The following is a 24,660-nucleotide window of genomic DNA, read 5'->3' on the forward strand; positions in this document are numbered from 1 at the left end:
AGGCCAAAGCTCATTAAGCTCTTGTCCATCAGAAGTCAGCAGGGGGAGGCCCCTGGAGCCCAGGGAGAGAGAGTGTCCAGGTCCCACTCCCAATGAGGGCCTTGCAAATGGCCTTGGCATCCATCAGTGACACAGCTCCATCTCCTGGGTGCCTGGAATATATAATGCATCCCAATCAGGGACCAGCAGAGAGGTCGTAGAAGTAATCATTGCTTTCACTGACTCCTACAGCCAGATTTATTATGGCATAAAGAAACAACTTAGCTTCTGGCAGTAACAGGCAGCCGGCCTATCTGCACTTGTAGAAATCTTATTTGCTGGCCGGGCGCGGTGGCTCAAGCCTGTAATCCCAGCACTTTGGGAGGCCGAGGCGGGCGGATCACGAGGTCAGGAGATCGAGACCATCCTGGCCAACACGGTGAAACCCTGTCTCTACTAAAAAATACAAAAAACTAGCCAGGCGAGGTGGCGGGCGCCTGTAGTCCCAGCTACTCCGGAGGCTGAGGCAGGAGAATGGCGTAAACCCAGGAGGCGGAGCTTGCAGTGAGCTGAGATCCGGCCACTGCACTCCAGCCTGGGCGACAGAGCGAGACTCCATCTCAAAAAAAAAAAAAAGAAAAGAAAAGAAATCTTATTTGCTGGGGCCTGGATGGGTGGAGGTTTCTACCCACACCTGCTTGGCCAGAGGCCCTGGACAGAACCCGGCTGGACCATTCATCTTCCTGTGCTCCAGGCCACCTTGTCCAAGAGGCCACCACCTCTGACACATTTCACAGCATTTGGGAAGTAGTGCTTAGGCCACAAATTATACATCTGGCATTGCACTGAGGAGATCCTTGGGCTGCTGACCCCAGGAAAGCCACAGAGCAGAGCAGGTAAAGGCCCAGGTGTGGAGTCAGCCTAAACATGGGTTCAAGTCCCTGCTCTGCCATATGTTGGCCAGGTGACCTTGGGTGAGTAAACTCACTTCCCTGAGCCTCCGTGTCTCATCTCTAAACTGAAGGGGTAGGAATCCCCACTTTAAACAGCTGCTGTATGGAGTAAGGAAGAGATAAAGGCTGTAGGGCACACAACACAGGAATAGGCACTAAATGAAAGGTGACCGTCACCATTTTCATTATCCAGGGGCTTCAGTATTACAGTGTGAGATGCCCTTTATTGAGGGCCAATTACGTCACCAGGAACTATGCTGGCTCCTTTTAAAATATTTTGTCCCTAGACCTCACAACCAATCCTGCAGATAGGTCTTGTTATGTTTATTGCAGGGTTGTTAGGGGATTGTGCAAGGTCACCCGACTGTGGGGTATGGAGCTGGGGATGGGACCTTGTCCTGTGGGTTCTGGAGCTGGTGCTCCTTCTAATACACAGCTCACCTCCCCAGTTCCTCTGAGAGGCCAGATGCCCCTGGTCAGTCGGGCAGGCAAGTCCAACCTCTCCTTCCTTCCCTCCTTCGTGCCAACATTTCCAGGGCACTAGCTCCCAGACAAGCCCCTTACTGGGCAATGGACACAAGATGGCACAGAAACACTTCCTGCCCTTGAGGAGCCAGCACCGAACAGAGCAAAGGGCCAAGCCGCATCCAGACTGCTCCACACGCGTGTCAGCGAAAGCTAACTGTGTATGTAACAAGGGATTCCAACAGACCGTCTTCAGAGAAAGAACCATTTATCATCTCTCCCAGTTCTAGGGGCTCATTGGGCAGTGTCTTCTAAGCTTAGCCATGGGGCTACACTTACCTGACAGGTCAGCTAGACTAGAAGGTCCAGGACAGCCTCACTCACAGCCTGGGAGTTGATACTGACTGTTCATGGCATGCGCTGGTTCTCCTCTGTGTGCCCTCAAATCATCCGGTAGGTGAGACAGCTTCCCTTGTATAGCAGAGTTCCAGAAGAGCGAAAGCAAAAACCGCAAGGCCTCATGAGACCTGGGATCCACAACTCACATGCTATTGGGCAAAGCAAGTCATATTCTATCACTGGGCCAGTACCCATGACACACATTTGTGATCCATCACGTAAGGCTCAGAGGTCAGCTCAGAATGAGGATGAGGGGTCAGTCTGTGCCCTAGTCAAGTGCGATCCTAACTGGCCAATTAATTTTTAACTCAGATTAAAGTACGCTGAATTGTGAGGTCATTAGAATGGGTTGTATCCTCTGACCAATGGAGAAGCTGAGGCACACAGGGTCAGCCAGTGTGCAAATAGAATGAGTACATCATAGAGTCAGCCTTCATATGAAGAAACTGAGGCCCAGAAACAGGAATTGTCTTGTCCAAGGTCAGGCAGCAAGTCTGTGACAGAGCCAGGAGTGACCCGGGTCCCTACCAGCCAGCCTGCTCCTCCTCCCTCTCTACCCCATGACGAGGCTGGGGCTGGGAATGGGCTGGGCTGGGGCAATGGGACGGTCATCCTCAGCAGGGCTGTGTCTCCTCTGCCCCCATCTCTGCCATGTTTGTAAAGTGAGCCCTTTCAATGTGCCTGGCACTGCATAAGGCACTTAATCATTACCTCATCTGATCCAAACAGGACTGTCTCCACTTTACAGATGATAAAGTAGGCCCCAGAGAGGGCACTAACTCACCCAGGGTCTCGCAGCTGCTGGGCCCATCTGCCTGACACCACAGCCTGAGCCTCCCATTCTGCCCCAGAAAGAGCTCAACCTGATCCAGGGCCCCCAGTGGGGTGAGAGGCAGCTCTGTGGCCCTCAGGGGTCTCAGGTTGATATACCCTACCTGAGGAACTGCTTCAGAGGCCTGGGTGGGGGCAGCAATGGCCAGGGTCCCTTGGAACCAACTCTGAAAGTGAAAGGACCCTGAGTGATGTCCTGGTCCACACTCCCACCATTTTACAAACAGAAAAACCAGGACTGGATCAGAACCCAGGCCTCTCCAGGACTCTCCCACTGCACTGGAGGCTGGGGGCAGGCGAGCAGGCCCCGTCAGGCTGGTGAGACACACACAGGGCTGCTCTGTGGCATTCAGGGAGCACGTTTATTTACAAAGCACTTTACAAACATCAGCTTAGGCCTCCCCACAGCCCCCTGCGAGGTAGGTCAGTAGTCATATCTACAGTTTACAGATGGGGAAATTGAGGCACAGAATGGGGGTGTGGCCTGCCCCATGTTAAAGAGACCTTCCCAACCACCCATCCAAAAATAACAAAAGAAACAAAAAAGCACTGGTCCTCCTTCCTCTGAACTCCAGAGGGCATGACCAGCCCTGCTCTAACACTGCCCCTCCCCACAAAGGGCAGCCTGACCAGGAGCCACAGGGGCCTCAACCCCAGGGGCTGTTGTTCAGCCTTGCAGATTGTCACTGGCCCAAGCTGAGCAGGACAGGCCAGTGAGGCCTGAAGATGAAAGGAAGAGGGGGGCAAGGTGACTTCATTCTGCAACAGTGGGTCAGGCAGGGAAGGAGCCCACCGTGGGGCCCAGCAGGAATGGGCAGATCCTGGTTCAGGGAAGCTCAGAGCACATACCAGGGAAGCAGAAGTGGGGAGGGATAGTGAGCAAAATATCCCAGGGGCTGCAGGGGGCAGTGGGGAGGAGGGCACTGCAGTTCCCCTGGGGAGGACAGTCAGTGTACCCCACTGGCTGTTCAGAACAGAGTCCTGCCTCCCCAGGACCCTCAGAGGCTGTGCCAGATGGAATCCTAGATGCCAAGCCCCAGTACACCCTCTACCCACATGCAGAGGGGGCAGGCTGAGTGGGAATCTTGGCCTGGGATACTCTCTGCAGGGCCTCACTCATCCCTGCCAAAGGCCAGGATGGTGCCAAGGGGCTTGGCTTGAGTACCCCAGAGCCGGCCAGCCTGGGCCCTTGTCACTCTGCCAGGCAGTGCCAGGCCTCTCAGCACAGGCCTGCAGGACCCTATGGAGGTGGGGCTGGGCTGCAGACTTGCTACGCTCCTCCTTGGCCTATGACCTGCCCATGGGACAGTGGAAGGGGCAGCAAGATGGCCCAGCATCCACTCCAATGCTTGCCCCACGGGGGTGTGTTTGGGCAGAGCAGGAGGCACTGATCTTCCTCGCCAGTCCAGGATGGTGGGTCTGGCCCTGAGTGTGCAGTGGGTGCCCCAGGCCAGGGCCCCGCTATCTTGACTCCAGCCCCTCCAAGTATTCCAGGGCCACATCATAGCAAAAGTGGTACTGATCCTGGGGAGAGAAAGAGAGGGAGGAAATCATGAGCCTGACCCCGACTCCAGTATTGTGGCGGCGGGGGGTGGGGAACGGGGAGCGAGAGGGCAAGCATGAGCCCAGGCCCACCCTCGGGGACAACGGGGAAATGGGGGTAATGTTTTAGGACCACAGGGCTAGAACCAAGGCCCAATGGTGGGGCCCAGATACGGGAGAGTGGTTGCTAAGGAACCTGGCCTGGCATGGACCAGGAAGGTAGAAGTGGCTGGGCACGGGACACAGCCCCTCACCATGGTCTCCACCATGTTGGGTTTGTAGTTCCGGAGGGTTTTGGCAGCAAAGAAAACGTCCACCAAGTTGTGGCAGCGTATCATCTCCAGGACCGTAGAGCAGGCGCAGAAGGTGCCACTGCGTCCTCCCCCATTTCTGAATGAGAGATGCAAAAGGTTTGGGGCGGGGCTCAGGAGCCAAAGGTGAGGGGTGGGGCCTTGGAACCTGAAGGTAAGGGAAGGGTCAGGGAACCACGAAGAAGGGGCAGAGAGCCTAGAGGAGAGGGGCAGAGCTAGGGAACCCAGAAGGAAGAGGCCAAAGAGCCCAGAAATGAGAGGCAGAGCTAGGAAACCCAGAAAGGAGGGGCCGAAGAGTACAAAGGTGAGGGGCGGGGCAAGGAAACTAAGAAGGGCCAAAGAGCCCAAGGTGAGGGGCAGAACTAGGGAACTCAGAAGGGCAGGGCTGAGGACCCTGAGGTAAGGGGTGGGGCTAGGGAACCCAGAGGAAGGAGGAGAGGGCCCAGAGGTGACCAGCAGGACTAGGTTAAGGAGGATCAGAGGCTAGGACATCTCAGAAGACATGTTCTCAAGGCACAACAGACTGCAGATTCTGAGAGAAAGGAGGCCAGACACACTCCAAGAGAAACACCCGGAGACAAAGGCAGTGACAAAGAACGGCGGGGTAGCAGCAAGCGCGTACCCAGAGAGCAAGGTGGAACAGGAACGCTGAGAAGACCGGTCACCACCTGGCAACGTGGGCACACAGGCACAAACGTACCCACACCCCAAGTCAAGCCCACAGCCTCCCACAGAGCTCCATCCCCTCTGTGCCTCTCCCTCCTTCCCTGTGACTCCACGTGTGGGGTGCCTCCTGGCGGGTGGCAGACTGAGGCGGCCCTCACTCCCCTTCTCAGGGGTCTTTCCCACCAGAAGAACCGAAACCCCTGGGGGCCAGACCCAGACTGACTCAGCTCCCCACCAGCTTCCAGTAGGCCCAGCCTGCCACTCGAGAGGCTCAGTAAGTGCTGAAAGCATGAAAAAGTGGGGAGCAAGGGAGTGACTGCACCCAGACATGAGTGAATACATGAACTTATGAATGGGGTATGCGGATGGATGGATGGATGGATGGATGGATGGATGGATGGATGGATGGATGGATGGATGGATTGAAAAAGTCACATGTGTGCATGCATGAACAAAGGTTGGTATTCTGTTGGGATAAAAAGTGTGCCACAATCTAATGGGGTAAAAAATTCTGACAAAGGACTCTCAAATTGGTGAAGTCAGACATCACACAGAGGGTACTAGGCGGTTGTTCAGGGCTGAGTCTATAGCCTGGAAACTGACTGGATTCCTCCAGGGCCAGCCTTGGCTGGTTGGGCAGCATCTGAGAGCCCAGGGGTTTCAGTGCCAGCTTTGCAGTCCAGCCAAAGCTGGCACCCTTTCAGACTGGACCTCTGCCCCTGGCTCCCCAACCCCTCCACCCGCCCTCCTGCTGGGCAGGTACTCACAGGCAGTGCACAATGGTGCGCCCATCCCCACTCTCGGCCTGCCACTTGTCCACCTCAGCCAGCAGGTGCAGGAAGGCCTTCTTGGAGTCAGGCGTGTCCCGGTATGCAGACCAGCGCAGGAACTGGAAGTGCCGCACCAGCAGGTGCCCCTCCTGCAGCTGGAGACGGGGCAGCCAGCCACGGGGACATGAGCACCAGAGTCCCAGGGGCCCCTGATGACCCGGAGGGTCATTAAAAGCTGCCCCAGCCACCACCCAGGTTCTTTCCCTGGGGATCCTCAGACCACTCACCCGAGAGATGTTCTGCACCCGGAAGACTCGGGCCACTAAGTCTTCATCTGCTGTGCCCGACATAAACTCCACCTCCATGAGGCCATACTGCTGCCGGCCTGGCTCTGGCCAGTACTGCAGGCAGGGCTGGGCATGGGCACGGAGAGGGGAGAGCTGAGTGGAGCCTGGCCGGGGCTCACCCCACAGCCATGCCCACTCGCAGGGCTCCACATTTGCCCTGTAGCTCCCACGCACCCTGGCCCACCCACTCACTCCAGACTCACCTTCAGCAGCCCTCCAGTCACCACCAATCACCCACAGGCTGCAAGGCCCACCTGCCCCAATACGTTCTGCACTGACATGTTCAGATCAGCCAAGACGAACCCTTCGCAAACAGTGCACTGATGCCTACTGCTGTGCAGCTAGAAAGCTACACCTTAACCGGTTCACACGCTCCTACATGAGGCTGCCTGCTTCCAGGAATAGGCCTGGATCACTCCCACCCACCCCAGAACCTCCCCCAGCCTTCTCTCTCACTGCCTCTGCCCTTCAGCACCAGCTCCCAGAGGTGGGGTGTCCCTGACACTGCAACACAGTTCAGTACTCCCACTTCTGCCCCAGGACCCCTCCATGGAGTCAGTGTCCTAAATACAACCCCCTCCCAGACTCCAGACTGTGGAGGAACAGAGGAGGTACAGCCTTCTGACCTCATACACACACACACACACACACGTACATATACACACACGTGCACACACACATACGCGCGCACACACACATCCTCCAGGCTAAGTATCCTGAGCCTCAGTTTCTAGTCTCAGCTATGCCTGAGGCCCAGGAAAGGCTCTTCCTTTCACTTGGCCCCAGTTTCTCCATCTGTAAAATGCCTCCCAACCTCTTCCAAAAAGACACCATGCTCATCAATCCCCTCTGACCACAGCCCATGACAGGAGGACACCACCTTCCCCGTTTTGCCTCAGGTCCTGGCAACCCTGTGCATTCAGAACTCTGCACAGGCTGCTCCCTCTCCACGGGTCACTCCTCCTCCACCTCCTCAGCTAGTCAACTCTGCCCTTCCCACATATCTCCGGTCAGACACTACCTCCTCCAGGAAGCTGTCCCTGATACATGGTCCCCCGGGTTTCTCTGTCCCTGTGCCAGCTCTTTGAAAGCCCTTTTCCCTCTGTGCTGTCACTATCAGTTTTTCTACCTGTTTCCTTCTGGACCATGAGATCTGGGAGGGGCTGTGTCTCTTCTGCCTCTGTCTCCTCCCTGCCCACTGCAGGGAGCAGTTCATGGGCAAAGTTGGTTGAGCAGATGAGCAAATCAGTGCCCAGTGAATGACGTCTGTGTGAGCCTCCCTCTGGGCCTCTCCCCTCCACCCTCAAGGATGGTTCCTGCTACACCCAGGGCTGAGGCCCATTACCCTGTAGTCCTGGGTCATTTTCACAAAGTGCCTGATGCATAAAGAGCCCAGTTAACGAAATATTCTCCAGGAGGCCATTAAGAAGCTGTTGTACTCATTTTACAGCAAATCTTCCTAGCCCCGAGCCCAGCAGAAAGCCGGAGTGGGAAGGGGTCCAGAAGCCTACAGCACATGGTCAGGCAGGGCTGGAAGGCTGGGTATCTGTACATTTTGGGAGCTCCAAAGGGAAATGGGGGAGTCAGAGGGGCTGCCCCCAGGCTGAGGTCACTGAACCAGTGTCTGGGCCAATCTCAAATGCAACTGTCACACTCATCATCTTTGTCCCTGCCTGCTGCCTACGCGTACCACGTGCCTACTGTGCACCAGACACAGCAGTGCCATGCATCCTATGCACACCTGACCTGGTCCTCACAATAACCCTTAAGAACAGGTCCTGTGATGGCCCCCATTTTACAGAGAAGGAAAGTGAAACTCAAAGAGGTCAATCAACTTACCCTAGATCAAACAGTCAGAAAGTAGGAGGTTTGAATTGTACTCTACCTCGGAAGTCCCCGTGAAGGGCGCTTTAGTGGAGTGACTAAAAGAGCAGAAGCTCTGGAATGAGGCAGTCGAGGCTGGGGAGTGCAGCTCTGCCCCTCCCCAGCCATGTGGCCCTGGAGAAGGCACTGTACCTCTTTGGGTCTTAATTTTCTCACTGAAGCCTTCCCTCCAGGGTCATTATAGATTCTAAATAAGACCATAAGTGCAAAGCAGTCCCTGGCTTAGCAGGGGGCCAAGAAAGAGCAACTGTGGACAGATGCAATGGCTCATGCCTGTAATCCCAGTACTTTGGGAGGCCAAGGTGGGAGGATCACTTGAGGCCAGGTGTTCAAGACCAGCCCAGGCGACATAGTGAGATTGTGTTTCTATTTAAAAAAAAAAAAAATCAGCCAGCTGTGGTGATGCAGCCTGTAGTCCCAGCTACTCGACAGGCTGAGGTGGAAGGATGGCTTGGGCCCAGGAGGTCAAGGCTGCACAACTCAGTGCGCTATGATCCCGCTACTGCACTCCAGCCCAGGCAAAAGAGTGAGACCTTGTCTCAAAAAAAGAAAAGAAAAAGAGCAATTAGTGGTCTCCCATCTGACACCCTTGTTTTACAGATGAGAAAACTGAGGCTCTAAGAAGGTGTATGACTCGTCACACAATAAATAGATGGCAGAGCTGGGACTCAACTCTTGGCTTTGGGGACCATGCCGCTGAATACACAGAGGACCTGGGCAGCAGGTGGCCTGTCGGCCTGGCCAGTGGAGGCCTCACCCAGGCGGAGTTGGACTGGTTCAGCTGGTTGAGCATGACGATGGAGGTGCACCCGTAGTCGTAAACCAGTCGCCAGAAGTCAGGTGTGGTGCTCTGCAGCGGGTGCAGGGTCACGATGAAGGCCGCGCTCCGTGTGTAGCTCTGCAGGGAAACCGGGACTCAGCGGGGGGGGCCCTGTTCCCAGCCCCTGGCCTGGGCTGAGCCTCTGCCCCAGACTGTCTTCCCGTACTGCCCATCCTGAGTTGGGCGGTTGTGCCCCACCGGAGCAGGCTGCCTCCAGTGGGCCATTTCTGATGTTGGTCGGCACACGGAGCCCCTGGGTTGACAGGGTGGACCCAGGCCTCTGGGCACCAAGCCCAGGACCCCCCAGAACTAAACAGCAAAAGTTTCCAAAGGTATGGTGAGGGGAGCTTGGGCATGATGCTGAGCTCACGGCAGAGGCTGGCCAAGCTTACTCCCTGCCTCTGCGCTTCGGCATCTGCTATTTTGGCTGCCTAGGCCAAATTTCCCAAATGTCTATATGGCTCTCTCCCTCACTTCTTCCTGGTCTTTGCTTATCACCTCCTCAAAAAGCCCTCCCCTACCACCTCATCAAAAATAGTCCCCCGCCAACACCCCAAATCCACATTAAACACTCTGCCTGGCTGTATTTGTAAAAATTTCCAGTTGATGACATTTCATTGTATATTTATTTCCTAACTATCCCACTCCATCTCCTAAAAGCAAGGTTCAGGAGAGCAGAGCTTCCAGGGTGTGGTCTCCACCCAGAGCCCTGTAGGGGCTCAGTAAATATTTTGAATAAATAAATCTCTAGGTCCCTCCCAATTCCATCAATGAAGGGTCTGGGACCCCAGGCTCCCCAGGCAGTGACAGGCCCTGACGCTGCTCACTGCTCCCTCGTCCCGCCAGGGGAGCTGGCACCCGGCCTTCTCCCGTCAGAGATCTGGCTCCCAGGCTCCCCTGGTGACCTGCCCTGCCCCACCCTGTGCCATATCCCCCTCTCTTTCCTGAGCTCTTCTCCTGACCCCCAGTCTTCCTCCCGACCTAGGGGCTGACACAGGCTCCCATGACCCTGGTCTTTGTCTGGCTTCTTCTGGCCTTGACCCTGACTTGGGCCCTGACCAAATCTTGATCTGCCCTTTGTAATCCTGCAAGTTGTGGTGCAGAGAAACAAGGAGTCCCCTGGTCCCCCAGTGGTCCCTCTCCAGGACTCTCTGAAGGCTCTTGATTAACAACTCCTCAAGGCCAGGCCCAGCCAGACTCCAAAACTCAGGCCTGGGTGCCCAACGAGGCTCCTTGAAGACTTGACCACCAAAAAAAGATTCCAGCTGGCCCCTCACTGACGAGTTCAGGGCCTGTCTGAGAAATGGGGCCTCCTGGCTCCTGAGCCAATAGGACCCGCATGGCTGGGGTCAGACATCAGAGGCATCAATGACCTCAGGAGGGGACAGGGCTGTCCCAGAACTTCTCCATGTGATAACCCACCCATCAGGGCCAGGGAGCCCCAGCTCAGGACCCTCAGACAGTCTCCCTTCCAGGCCCCCATTGTGCAGATGGGTACCCTAAGGTCAAGGAGGGGGCTGGGCACGAGAGTACAGCTTTTTAAGTTTAGTCCAAAGATCTTCCCAGCACTACATGCCACTCCTCCAGGACCCCTGACTCCTCAGCAGGCCGGATGTCCCCAGGCGAGCATGTGAGCACACATTCCATCCACCAAGCTGAGTGACAGTGACTGATGGGCCCCTCACGTCTCTCCCATAGCGGCTAGGGCTGCTCTTCCCCTCTCCTTCAGTTGATGCCCAGAAGCCCTCTGGGAGGTCACCCTCTTTAAAGAAACCCTGCTGTCCCCTGCACTGTCCTGCCAAGGGGTTCCTGGCCAGGCATCAGGCCATAAAAAGTCCATCTCCCTCTTGCCCTGTCGGCATCCCTCATTTCTGTGTGGAGAGACGCAGCGGTGACACACCTGACCCTGGCCCACCCTTCACTCACTCCTCCCATAAGCGAGGCTGCTTGGCTCCACTCCCTCTTTTTCCAGGCCAGCCTACCCTCAGAAAGCACGCAGTCAACTGCTCCTGCCCCCTGCCAGTAACGGCCAGTCCCTGACGGGGAGGGGTGGCCTGCGGTTACACAGCTATATTGGGGAGAGGCGAAGGAGCGGCCCACCCATTGGCCACACATCTCAAACTCCATCTCCAGTTTTATCTATAACATTTGATCTCCACCCGTGTGTCTCCTGTGTCTATATATGAACTGGTTCCAGTGTCGCAGAGGAATAGGCATAATAATCCTAGACCCTTCCTGCCTCAGACAGCAGCATCTTGGAGCCATTTATCAGGGGCCTAAAATGCCAGCACCCATCTCCTGCGCTGCTTGCAACCCTCAGTAAAGGAAGCAAAGCCTCTGAGCTGGGAGCAGGGAAAGAGACTTCTAAACGGCTCCTGTGCCCTCAGAGGGCCCATGCCCATCCAGGGAAGAATGGGGCCAGAGATTACTGTCCCAGGCTTGGTCCTGGAGCGGACTCCAGCTCATTCTCCCCAGGACAAGCTCCCCTGGCTGCAAACATCAGGTCTCAAGTTCCATCCCCAAACCCTTGAGGTCTCCCCCGCCAAAGTCCCCTGAATCACTCATCCTACCCCAGGCTCTGCTGAGCCTGATCCTGGAGACAGCCCTGCCTGAACTCCACAAACAGACCCCGCTCAGGCAGAGTGTGGGGGACACTGGCTTGAATGCCCTGAATGGAAGATCCCTAGGGGTAGGAGAGTCATGCACGATCCTGTTCCCCAGAATGGGCAGGGGTTCCCCCAACCAGAGCCTTCAGCTCTGTTCCCTTGGACCCTGGACCTTCCCTGATGCTGCCGGGAGGGGGAGCCCCAGAGCCCCCTCTACCCCGAGCTCTCACATCAGTCAGAGCCGCATTAATATAGTTGTTGGGGTCCCCATCAGTGGAGATGAGGAAGGGCAGGCAGCGGTCGGGCGGCAGGACGTCCATGCTGCGGTTCTTGTCGCGGTTTCGGGGCAACAGGGCAATGCTGCACTCCTCCACGTCCAGAGGCGGGGTGACCGAGTTCAGCGTCTACAGGGAGCGGGGGTGGGGACAGAGAGTTATGTCCAGAGCTTGCTGGGCCTCCTCACATCCCCGTGAAGGAGGCTGGACTGAGTTACTAACCCCATTTTATGGATGGAGAAACTGAGGTCCAGAGAGAAGGGTACAGAGCAGGGACCCAGACTCCATTGTAGGGCCTGGACAGAGCTCTAGAGACCAGAGTCTACCTCCTTGCCACCCACATAACCTCAGACAAGCTACTGCATCTCTCTGCCTCAGTTTCCTCGACTGTGAAATAGGGAAGTAATATGCCTACTTCATGGGGCTGTTGGGAGGCCAAAGTGAGATCATGACAAGCACGGGGCTGAGCTCGGCACACACAGATGGGCACAGTGAGGATCTCTACTAGCTCATCAGTGCCTTCACTGAGGCAACCCCTGAAACCCCATGCCCTCCACAAAGCGGACTCCAGGCACTTGGAGAGGGGGTCACCTTCCTTGGTCATGGCCCTGTCTGAACAGAATGAAGTCCTAAGCACCGGGCACTGAATCACACCCGGATCTCTGGAGCATCTCCTCCACCCCCGTGCCTTCACACCTCATGCAGCCAGACCCAGGGGCTCTGTTTCTTACTCTTGTTCTTGGAGATCCCTCACAGGGAACGCAGTCTATCATATCCCCAAAGCCTGACACCCTCCTCCGGGAATCCTGCACCTCCTGTGAGAAGTGCCAGGTCCCCAGCACGTGCCATCCTGCTGAGCCACTGCAGGAACCCTGGAGTGAAGAGGACTACTGAGGTCTCTGCCCACCCAGTGATCACGCTCAGGCTTCTCTGGAGAACCAGCCTTTTCCCATCTCAGCCATGTGATATGGTGAGCCTGGTCCTGCCCCAAGAGCCAGGCCTTGGGTATGTGACCAGAGCCAGGGGCAATCAGCGAGCTCCATCTCTCTGACCTGTGACTGGTCCAGGGATGGGAACATGAGAATCTGATCTAGGACTTTTGGGGGGATGCTGGGAGCAAGTGCCTTTTTCCAAAGTCACTGGACAATAGAGATGACAGGAGCCCAGCACTGCTGGGGGCCAGGTGCAGGTCTGAAAATGAAGCCAAAACAGGAGAGCAGAACCAAGGCAGAGAGAAACCACGTGTTGGCATCATCATCTGAGCCCCTGGATCCAGCCACAACTGAAGCTGCACAATCCTCAGGCTTTTCAGTTACAAAAGCTGGATTTTTATCACTCACAACCAAAAGAATCCCAATGAATACAAACACTCCAAGGGACATATTCACACTTTTCTTCTCTGGGTAACAAAACTGAGGCTCAGAGAGGTAAAGGGACTTGTTTAAGGATACTCACAGCTCTTAACTAGGTAAGTCAGGATTTGAACCTAGGTTTATCTGACTTCAAAGCCTGGGCTCTTAACTGCTTTGATGTACTCCCTCTTCTGCTGTCCCAAAGTCCTTCCTAGTAGCTCAGCTCTGTCCCTCCAGCTGTGGCCTCAGGCTGGTCCCTGCTTCTCGGCCTTCAATGACTCTTGCAATACTGAGGACACCCTAACACACACACACACACACACACACCCCTATACACGTGCACTCATCCCCTACCTGGAACTCTTCCCGCAGCTGGGAGGAATTACTCTGAGGATCAATGCGGATCATCTCCTTGTAGGTGGCCTTGAACTCACTGACAGGGATGGTGGTCTCCCCACACAGGCAGGCCTCCAAGATTGCATCATGAATGAAGATGTACTGCTCCTGGAACAGGAGACGAGAATGAGGCCGAGGAGGGGCCTAGAAGCTGGAGATCTGTGGTGATGGGGCTTAAGCAAGCTCAAAGTTGAGGCAGGGTGCTCTGAGGTAGTGGCCAACCATGTGTTACTACAGGCTGCACCAAGCCTACCTGAAACAACCTCCATGGACATGCCCCTTTATCTCCTATTTCATCCCTATCCCCTATAACAACCCCGTGAGGTGCTCTGAGAGGTGGGGGACAGCCCACGATCACATATCCAGTGAGGATGCAATCCCAGGTATGTCAGCTACAGGACCCGTTGTCTGACCCCACCCAACAGAACACAGGGGAGCAGTCCAGGATGACCCTATGCGGTTGGTGGCTCAAGGTCAGGGATGATCTGAGGGAAGGGAAGAGCCTCAGGACACCCTTTGGGCATGCCCCGCCGGCTCCAGGCTCCTTCACGAGAAACTCTAGTCCTAGAAGTAATGGTGGGGACAGGGCCAGGTCCCCGCACCTCAGTCTGGATCATGTTGACGCGGCGGGAGCAGAGAGTCTTCACACAGTTGTAAATGTCCACGACGCCCTCACACTCTGCCATGTCCAGCATCACATCCAGGACGATGTAGCAACCTGTGCGGCCGGTGCCCGCGCTGGAGAGAGAGCAGCCCCAGGCCATGTCAGAGCTTTGGGGAGGAAGCCCGGGACTAAGGAGAAGAAGAGAGGAGGGCACTAGCCATGTCTACACCATACAGGGGACAGGGACACAGAGATGATTGCCCCTCCCCAAGTAAGGAGCCAGGGCGCAGGCTGCTGGATGGAAGAGCTCCGGTGAAATGTGCCAGAGGACAGAGATGGGATGGGCCTTGGGGAAGGAGAGAGAGGGTGGGGAGAATGCAAAAGTGACACTGGCTCAACCTAGCAACTTAGATTAGGAGAGATGACCCTCGGAGCTAATTCAAGAATGTTCTTTCCTCCTGAAAACCACCAAATCTCCTGCACATCCTTAAAAAGCCCACACACTCATACTCATTCACATAGCCACTGGAGCATCCCTGACCCTTCCAGGATGATGTCATTCTTTCGAGGTCCCAAAGCAATGTGGGCAGGTTTTTATTGAAACACTCTTCATGGCCACGCACGGTGGCTAACCCCAGCACTCTAGGAGGCTGAGGTGGATGGATCACTTGAGGTCAGGAGTTTGAGACCAGCCTGGCCAACATAGTGAAATCCTGTCTCTACCAAAAAATACAAAAATTAGCCGGGTGTGGTGGCACGTGCCTGTAATCCCAGCTACTCAGGAGGCTGAGGCAGAAGAATCGCTTGAACCCAGGAGGTGGAGGTTGCAGTGAGCCGAGACCACACCACTGCACTTCATCCTGGATGACAGAACAAGATCCTGTCTCAAAAAAAAAATAATTAATTAATTCAATAAAACACTCTTCCTGCTACAAAGTCATTGTTTATGTGGCTATCTCCCTAATTTGACTGGAGGCACATCAAGTTCCTTGTCCTCACACAAGGTTGCGCAGAGTTGAAGGGGAAGGAGAGTGGACAAAGATGACAGCAAGATTTCAGGTTTCAAAATGGTGGCATCCACGTGCTGGCAAGGACATATAGCAACTGAATATCCTGTATATCCCTGGTGGGGCTTAACTTAGCACAATCCCCTTGGAAAACTGCTCAGCAGTATCTCCTAAAGCTGAACGTTCACACAGATAACAGTTCTGCTCCTACATGCATACCACACAGAAAGAAATACATTTCTTGGCCAAAAGACATGCGATCGAATGTCCTTAGCAGCACTACTCATAACAGCTCAAGACTGGAAACAACCCAAATGCCTATCGTGGCAGAATGGACAAACACACTGTCATTTATTCACTCGGAAGATGATCCACTGTGGACGAACCTCACAAACCTAAGGCTGAGGGAAAGAAGACAAACAGCAAACAGTACATGCTGTACGATTCCATTTATGACAAGTCCAAAAACATGCGAAACTAACTTTGCTGTAGAAGTCAGAACAGTGATTTCACTGGGACCGGGGATGGGGGAATTCAGGCCAGAAACGGGCTCAAGGGGGCTTCTGGGGCTTCATGTCCTGTTCCCTTCTTTACTTTAAAAAAAAATTTTTTTAGAGGCAGAGTCTCGCTCTGTTGCCCAGGCTGGAGTACAGTGGTGCAATTACAGTTTACTGTAACCTGGAACTCCCATACTCAAACAAACCTCCCGCCTCAGCCTCACAGGTAGCTGGGACTACAGGCTTGTGCCACCACGCCTCACTAATTTTTTTCATTTTTGTAGCAATGAGGTCTCATTATGTTGCCCAGACTGGTCTCGAACTTTTGGCCTCAAATGATCCTCCCACCTTGGATTCCCAAAGTGCTGAGATTACAGGCATGAGCCCCTGTGCCCAGCCAATATTCTGTTTCTTAATCTGAGTAGAGCTGGTTATTTCACAGGTGTGCCCAGTTTATGAAAATTCATATTTTTAAACATATTTCTGCACTTTGCTTTAAGTGTATTATATATCAATAAAGTTTTGTTTTTAAAAGATGGCATCTCAAAGAGGCCTAAAGAAATCAAAGAGAAGCTGGTTTAGGCGGCAGGGCAGGGAGGACGACTCTACCATGCGGCATCTGGGGAGCTGATAAGAACACAGTAGAGGAACCACAGTGAGACCCAGAGGCCATGGACAAAGCCACAAAGGTTGGGGGTTAGGCTCTCCAGGAGGAGACAGAGGGCAGACCAGGACAGCGTGCTGGGTCCCCATTTAAGAAACAAGAGAAAGATGTGGAGCCAGGGAGGAAGCAGAGAGAGGAGGGGCAGCTGGGGTCACGGGAGCCAGTCAGGGTCTGCAGAAGGTGTGAAGGCCAGTGGGTGGGCAAGGCCCACTGGGTTTGGCGGAAAGAACTGAAGTCCTTCCCACCCCCAGGCCAGGCCTAGCACGCAGCAGGTGTACAACGAAAAGCTGCTTACTGAAAGCAGGCAGAACTCAATCGTGCGGTGTCTCACCAGCCCCTAGGCCCTTCCCTATCTCCAGTGACTCCTCAGCAACTGGGTCAAGGGGCTTCACAGGTCTTGGGGAGCACATGAAGGTGCCAACTTCAGAGCCAAAGCTCAAAGGGGACAGGGCCTTTGGGGGTTGCTCCCTCCTGCACTTTGTCTCTAAGCAGGAGAACCCAGGCCTGGTCTCCACTACGGATCCTAAACCAACCCAACCCCAAGCCCAACTTCCCAGGGAGATGGGCCCCTTTTCTCCTTGGGATTCCCGGTGCCCCTACCTGCAGTGGATGACAACGGGCCCGGCATCAGGTGGGGTGGAGGCCTTCACGCGCCGGATGAAAGCCAGCAGCCCCGTGGCGTGGTAGGGGACGCCATGCTCTGGCCACGCTGTGAAGTGGAACTGGCGGACCTCGTGCCGGGCAGAGTAGCCTCTCTGGGGAGACAATGGGAATAATAGTCAGAGTCCCTGGCACCATCTATTAGACACCTGCTGTGTGCCAGGCACTGTGGTGAGCGTCTCATTGTATAATCTCAACTAATCCCAATGATCAATTTATTGATGAAGTAGGTATTAATGTCCCATCGTACAAACAAGAAAACTAAGGCTCAAAGAGGAGAAGCCACTTTCCCAAGGTTAGAGAAACCGACAACACGCAGGATTTGGACAATGGTCTGCCTGATGCCTAAACCTGGGCTATGAAATACTCACCTCTGCCACCAGGTTGTTGTGTAAACATAGATCATTTTGACTCCCAGGGTCTTAATTTAAAGGAAAAAAACTATCTTTCCTCTGAGGACTTTACAGAGCAGACCAAATGGGATCGTGGACAGGACTCACCAGCCAGTCACTGACTATGTGGCCTCTCCTGCCTGGCATAAGCCCTCCGAGCCTCACTTTCCGTATCTGGGCTAATCCCACGGAGCTTTCCAGGACTGAAACAATATGTGTAGCAGGCTCAGCACAGAGTAGGAGCCAGCACCTGGCAGATACTGTCAACCCCTTCATTGTCTCGGCTTCCTCTTATGGGCACCAACAAAGGCAGTGACCTTCCTGCCCTTCCAGAGTGTTCCCAGCAAACAGTGACCAAGTAGCTTCCTTGCTGAGATGGCCAGTGGTGTGCTCCTCACCCTCCTGCTCCCAGAGTTGGGGGAAGTGGGAGTGGGCTCTGATCCCTGCTCAGGCACCCTCTGCAGGGAACAGGCGGCGGGGAGACTCACCCGCTCCAGGGCAAAAGTGCGTACGACATACTCAGCCAGGGTCTCCGTCTTCACCAGCGTGATCTTGATGTCCCCGTAGGTGTCTGAGTCCTCTGGCCAATACCGTGAGCATTTCACCTGAAGGCCCCACAGGACAGGACTCAGTGGGCTCGTCGCTGCCCCCTTGGCCTGCCATGCGCCCCAGCTCGCCCCACAGCCCGGCTTACCCTGCCCACCTCGACCAGCTTGGTGATCATGACGATGCTGGAACAATGCTCCTGCCACACCATGCGCCAGAAGTCATAGACCATCTCAGGCTTCGGCCCTGGGGATGCAGAGGATGCCTGTCCCTGAGACAAGGTCTCCACCCCAGGTCAGCACACCCAGCACCATCCAGCACCACGCCCTAGGCCAGGCCTCCTGAGCCCCAACAGGGGCTTCATGCCGCCCACAACACCCAGTTTGCAGCTGACGCCTGCCTGTAGGGCCCTGAGGCTGCATTGCATCAGGAGAGGGCCTGGCTAAAGAGCCCGCTCATCCTGAATGGGACCCTGGAGGAGGGCCAGATGGTTTGGCAATGGCATGAGTGTCCAGGAGGGACAGACAGATGGACAGTCGTGGAAAAAGATGCAAACAGAACCCAGGCAGCCACCAGACCGAGAGGCCCAACCCACACCCATGAGGCCTGAGCCCGGCTAGCCCTTTTGCAAACACCACTTTGGAGACAGGCAGGTGGACCAGCAACCGCAGATGGACTAAGCACAACAGGGAGACACAAACACAAAGAGGGGACAAAGGCAGTCGGCCAGATTCCAAGAGGCCCAGCAGAATAGGGAGCACATGAACAAGCAGGGAGCCAGAATGTGGCGAGGGCTGGGGGACACTCAGGAATCCAAGTGGATCAGTAGGGGAGGCAGAAAGGCAAGCTGAGGGCATTCCAGCATGCCGGGAGGCACACAGGAAGGCGCATGTGGGCAGAGGTGCCAGGTACCTTGAGTGGCTATGAAGTGGTTTGACCTGTGGTAACCCTGGAACAGGAGGAGAGGGCAAGGTTAGACCCCAGAGAGCAGCCCCTCACTCCCTCACACCCCCTCTGCCCTCCCCTCCCAGCGGCAGAACCCCTACCCCACCAGGGAACTGTTCCCTCGCGTCCCTAGGACCTCCTACCCAGGGTGACTTTGCATCCCCCCTAGTCCCCAAGGAAGTGGAGAAATGCAGCTGGGACACCAGAGTTGTGGGCTTAATCCAACCTGGACTGTGCAACCCCAGAGAGGACATGACTCCTTTATGTGCCTAGAGGGACCCCCCACCCATAAAGTGGAGAGAGGTATCTGCTTTCCGCGAGGCTGTCGTTGGGAGACAGAGTCCCCAATGGCCCTGCCTGTTCCCAGGGTTCCAGAAGCTCTAAACAACCCAGATCCCAAATGTGGGGTAACCAGAGTTTGTCAGTTATCCTAGCCCCCCTCGGGATAACCAGCATGGACAGTACCCCTTCCCCCTACTCCTCAGTCACTCAGAGCATGGTGGGCCTAAATGAGGGCTTCAGGATGGAAGTATATGGGCACAGGCATTACTCACGGCCCTTAGATAAAATGTTAAAATCTTTAAGATCAATAATAATGACCCTGTTATGGTCACGTACTGTGCTAAGCACTTTACCTGTACCACCTCCCACAAGAGAGAGGCCAAGAGCTACTTCATCCTCCATCCCCAGAGCCCCCAAGCTGAGGAGAGAAACCTGCCCTCCCACAAGCCACCCCAGGGCCACAGCCACCCATGAGGTCCTGCCATAAGGCCTCATCTTTCTAAGCAAAAGAATTCACCAGATACCAAGGGCATCAATGCGGAAAGGGGAATTAGTACTGCAGGGCTGGCACTGAGAAAACTAGCCCAGGCCCCTACCTCAAGTGTACACTCTCAATACAGCTCCCAGCAACAACTCTGGTCTCGTGAACTTCCCAGGCCTGAGGAGCCCGGGGGCCAGACTGCCAAGGTTCAAATCCCAGCTCTACCTCTCACTAGCTGTGTGCCTTTGAGCAAAAACCCCCTCATTTCTCTATGCCTCCATTTTCATGTCTATAAAATGGAACAATTACAGCATTTACCTCTGAGGGGCTGCTGTGAGGAGCAAATGAAGTAGTATGTTAAATGCCTGGCACTGGGTCTAGAACAAAGTCAGTACTTAATCAGTAACAGCCATTATTATTACTACTACTACTATTTTAAAGCTGAAGCGGTATCCTTGAGGATACAAATGAATCAAATGTGTCAAATGGAAGTCAAGAATTGCTGGGGCAGAAGGTGACTGACTATGGGATGAAGAACCTGAGTCTTGGAGCTGAATGGACCTGGGTCCCTGCCACAGCTATGCAGTAGTAGCTGTGTAACTTGGAGCGCTGAGAAGGTGCTTCTCAGTCTTTCTTGAGCACATAAATCTCCCGGGGATCTTGTTAAAAGGCAGATTCAGATTCAAAGGTCTGGGGTGGGGCCCAGGATTTTGCATCACCAGCTCCCAGAGGGTATTCATATTGCTGGCCTCAAAACATCCTCTGAGTAGCCAGGCTCTCAACCTCTCTAAGCCTTTATTCTGCTCGGCAATATGAGGATAATAGTAAGACAAACACTCAGAGATTCTGTTGGATACCTGCTCACTGTTCCCATGAAAATGACCAAAACACAGTCAAAGTGACTAATGATGAAAAGCCTCCCAGCGTCTCCCAGCCCTCAGCACTGCAACTTCGTGTCTAGCTCAATTCCCTCCTGCTGTCACTCTATGCCACTGTCTCCACTGCAGCCTCGAACTCCAGTGCTCAAGCAATCCTCCCACCTCAGCCTCCCAAGTAGCTGGGACTACAGGCACAGGCCACTATATCCAACTAATTTTTGTTTGTCGGTTTGTTTGTAGAAACAGGGTCTCACTATGTTACCTAGGCTGGTCTAACTCCTGAGCTCAAGCAATCCTCCTGCCTCAGCCTCCCCAAGTACTGACATTACAGGTGCGAGCCACTGCACCCAGCCAAGAAATATATTTTTTAAAGGAAAAAGGAGACAATATGGAAAAAGCACCCACAAATAATCATATCAGTCATTAAATATTATGAAAATAGTATATATGTATTAAAAATCCCCAGCCTAGGCAACATAGTGAGGCCCCATCTCTCTCTGTCTCTCTCTTTTTTTTTTTTTTTTGAGTCAGGGACTGGCTCTGTTGCTCAGTCTGGAGTGCAATGGCACGATCTCGGCTCACTGCAACTTCTGCCTCCCGGGCTTAAGCGATCCTCCCACTTCAGCCTCTCCAGTATCTGGGACTACAGGCATGAGCCGCCACACCCAGCTAATTTTTGTATTTTTTGTAGAGACAATCTCACTGTGTTGCCCACGCTGGTCTCGAACGCCTGGACTCAAGCAATCTGCCTGCCTTGGCTTCCCAAAGTGCTGGGAAGACCCCATCTCTTTAAAAAAAAAAAATGAAAAAAATTAGCCAGGCATGGCAGCACACGCCTGTAGTCCCAGCTACTCAGTAGGCTGAGGTAGGAGGATTGCTTGTGCATACGAGTTCAAGGCTGCAGTGAGCCATTATCACACCCCTGCCCTCCAGCCTAGGTGATAGAGCAAGAACCTGTCTCAAAAAAAAAAGAAAAAAGAAATCAAATCAGAGAATAGCTAGGTGAATTATGGTAGTTTTTTTTTTAATTTTAAAAGGCTAAAAAATGGGCCAGGTGTGGTGGCTCATGCCTGTAATCCCAGCACTTTGGGAGGCCAAGGCAGGTGGATCACCTAAGGTCAGGAGTTTGAGACCAGCCTAACATGGTGAAACCCCAACTGTAGTAAAAATACAAAAATTAGCCAGGCGTGGTGGTACGTGCCTATAATCCCAATTACTTGGGAGGCTGAGGCAGGAGAATCACTTGAACCGGGGAGGCAGAGGTTGCAGTGAGCCAAGATCGTGCCACTACACTCCAGCCTGGGCAACAAAAGTAAAACTCCATCTCAAAAAGAAAAAAAGAAAAAAAAAATGCATGATTTTAAAAAACAGAATATCCAAACTGCTCCCTCCAGAAAACATTCAAATTAAGGCTAAATTGAGGGTAAAATGGTCGGGGTTGAGTTTCAGGCAAACTGATCATGAAGGTATTTGAACACTAGGGAAAGTAGTTTTAGGAGGCTGACCTGGGGCTGTCCAAGATCTTGACCCTCAAGCAGCAGAAACAGGGCCCTCCAGGGCAGCTTTCCCTGCACCCTCCAAAGGGTCCTGTGGAAGGTGCAGCTAGGGAGGACCCCTTGGGAATGGCGGGGCCAGGGAAGGAAGGTGACAGACAGTGGTGACCAGTGCAGAATGGGGCAGGGGAAGCACCCCCAACACTGCTGCCCCTGCTCAAGGGAGTGGAGGATGGGAGGGAACTGCTTACAATAGGAACACTCCCGAATCTTCAGCCCTGGGAGGCCCCTGGCCAGGCTGCTGAAATGGACGGTTGGTGCTGGGCACATAAGTAGAAAGGAAGGACAGAGACAGAGAGAGAGAGAGACAGCCAGAGACTGTGAGAGTCTGAGATACAGCCAGTCAGACAGACAGGAGGAAGAGGAGGAGGAGGAGAAGGGGAGAGAGATACTTACTTCTCGGTTTATCCGAATCTTAATGATTCCAGTGAGGGAACAGTACAAAGCAAAAGAGACAGATATTAGGCCAGGGGCAGATGGAGGTGGACGGAGCACAGGAGTGGCCAGAATGGGCGATGTGAGCAGGGCAGGCAGAGCGGAGACGGGCAGGCTGGGCCGGGCTGAGCCACGGAGTGGGGAGTGGTGTGTCCCTGCCAGGGCCCAAGAGAAGCCAACTGGGACCTTGACAAGACCAAGGAGAGGCCCACTGTCACCAAAGCTGCCCAAGTCTGCGAGGCCAGGCCTGGCCCTGACTCCAACCAAGGGATACGATGAGTGGGGGAGGCAGCAAGGGATTCTGGGAAACACGGCATGGCACATCTGGCCCCAGGAGGAGGAGAAGAAGAGGGAGAGGAGAGGCCACCTCCAGAAGCCCTGACTACCTCGGCTCCCAGACCTGTGCCTTGCTCCGCCTGGCCCCCCAGGCCTTTGCTTAGGCAGCTCCCCACCCGGGATACTCTTCCCTCTCCTCTCCAGCCACCCAGAGGCAGCTCAAGCCCTGCTTCCTCCACAAAGCCCGCCAAACCAGCCCTGGCTCTGCCACTAGCCTGCTGTGTAACACTCAATCTGTATCATCTCTCTCCTGACCTGCACTTGCTCATCTAATCTGAAGTTATTTTGATTTGTAGAAATGTCTATCTGTCTCACCCACTCGAATAGATACATTCAAGGAAAGCAGAGGTCATGACTGTCTTGTTCACATCTGTATCCCTGGTGCCCAGCACAATGCGTGGCACAAAGGAAGTGCTTAAAATTTATTTCATACGTGATTAAATGATGCTGTCCCAAACTTGGTTTGCTGTAGGGGTTAGGGGCCCCATCCCGTCTCACCCCTCTTCCACACCTAGGGAGTAGACTCATCACCTCTCCTTGACACCCAAGCCCAAGCCTCCTGGCTGCCTACTCTGTCTCTGGCCCCTTCCTCCCATCCATCCAAGTCCTGCTGCTGCAACAGGGGGCAGGACAGCCTCACAGCAGCAAAGGCTTTAGAGACAAAGACAGGCTGAGATCTGAGTCCTTTCTTTACCACTCACAAGCTCTGCAACCCGGGACAAGTCGCTTCGCGTCTCTGAGCCCCGGTTTCCTCACCTGTAAAGTGAGGTCATGGTGCTAAGTGCCTCGGAGGGTGGGTGGAGGAATTACAGAAAAGGAGATCTTGGGTGTAAAGTACTTAGCACAGTGCTTGGCACCCAGTACATGCTGGATAAACGTGTGTTATTATTCTTAAAGGACCACTCTGATTATGGTCAAAACACTTTAACAACTCCCTGGTGCCCCTAGGAAAAAGCCCCCACTCCTGAGCCTACCATTTGAGGTCTTCACAATCCAGCCCCTGCCTACCTCTTCGGCCTCACGGTGCACGGTGAGAATCCCATTCTCCATGCCTCCCGCCTTCCTCACCTCTTGGCCTAGCTGTCTGCCTCTTCCCTTTGCTCTGCTTCCCTAAAGCACCTCATCTCTCAGGCCAACTCCAGCCTACAGAAAGCCTTCCAGAATCTGCTGCCCACTGTCCTCCCTCCTCTGAGCACCCTGGCACTGACTGCAGAGATGGGGGCACTCCAAACTCAGCCACTTGAACCCCCATTTATCCCAACAGGTTTCTGCCCTGCCTGGATAGTAAGCCTGGAGCGGGCAGGGCCAGGTCTGCAGAAATGACAGGGCAAGGCACTCACATCTATGTAGTTGGCATTAATGTAGTCAGCATTGGGGTCTCCCAGCATCGGGTGTAGTTTCACTCGGTGCCGATCATCTGTAAACACAGAGCAGGTGGGCAGGGGCTGAACTGGGGAGCCCAAAGCTAGGCAGTCAGGGAGGGATTCCTGGAGGCTGGGGATAGGGCACAGGCAGGGCCACCAGGGAACCTAGAGTCTCAGGGCTTACCAGTAGTCTCTGGGCACCATGGGAGGCAGGACACACCAAGGGGTAGAGTCTGGGCTATGGAGTCAAGGAAGCCCAAGAGTGTATGCTGCTCAGGCAATTACTAGCTCTGAGACCTTGAGCAGGAATCTTAATCTCCCAAGCCTCAGTTTCCTGATCTGTAAAACGGGGATTATAGTATTTCCCGCTTCATAGGGGAATTGACGGGAATAAATGAAATAAGCACAGGGCGTGGCGTG

The 24,660-nt window shown here is 54.3% G+C and overlaps 1 protein-coding gene across 4 annotated transcripts in view; it reads right to left on the reverse strand.

Moving 5' to 3' along the window:
* Positions 1–2,966: 2,966 nt before the first annotated feature.
* The window catches only part of PTPRU (protein tyrosine phosphatase, receptor type, U), a 77,514-nt gene continuing 55,820 nt past the window's right edge, over positions 2,967–24,660 (reverse strand). For 2 of the 4 annotated variants that reach the window (XM_011955497.1, XM_011955495.1), the window contains 13 exons: positions 24,217–24,293; positions 18,879–18,915; positions 18,124–18,212; positions 17,909–18,025; positions 16,969–17,123; positions 14,199–14,334; positions 13,555–13,704; positions 11,804–11,977; positions 8,905–9,045; positions 6,204–6,329; positions 5,914–6,071; positions 4,424–4,559; positions 2,967–4,151 (listed from right to left, as the gene is read on the reverse strand). In XM_011955497.1, coding sequence (XP_011810887.1) covers positions 4,089–4,151; positions 4,424–4,559; positions 5,914–6,071; positions 6,204–6,329; positions 8,905–9,045; positions 11,804–11,977; positions 13,555–13,704; positions 14,199–14,334; positions 16,969–17,123; positions 17,909–18,025; positions 18,124–18,212; positions 18,879–18,915; positions 24,217–24,293 — 1,559 coding nt within the window. In that variant the 3' untranslated portion in view covers positions 2,967–4,088. Of the gene's footprint in view, positions 4,152–4,423; positions 4,560–5,913; positions 6,072–6,203; positions 6,330–8,904; positions 9,046–11,803; positions 11,978–13,554; positions 13,705–14,198; positions 14,335–16,968; positions 17,124–17,908; positions 18,026–18,114; positions 18,213–18,878; positions 18,916–24,216; positions 24,294–24,660 lie in introns of all 4 variants that reach the window. The other 2 variants (XM_011955496.1, XM_011955494.1) reach the window with 1 other exon arrangement.

This window comes from Colobus angolensis, unplaced genomic scaffold (genome assembly GCF_000951035.1).
Source record: "Colobus angolensis palliatus isolate OR3802 unplaced genomic scaffold, Cang.pa_1.0 Scaffold4, whole genome shotgun sequence".
NCBI classification, from domain to species: domain Eukaryota; kingdom Metazoa; phylum Chordata; class Mammalia; order Primates; family Cercopithecidae; genus Colobus; species Colobus angolensis.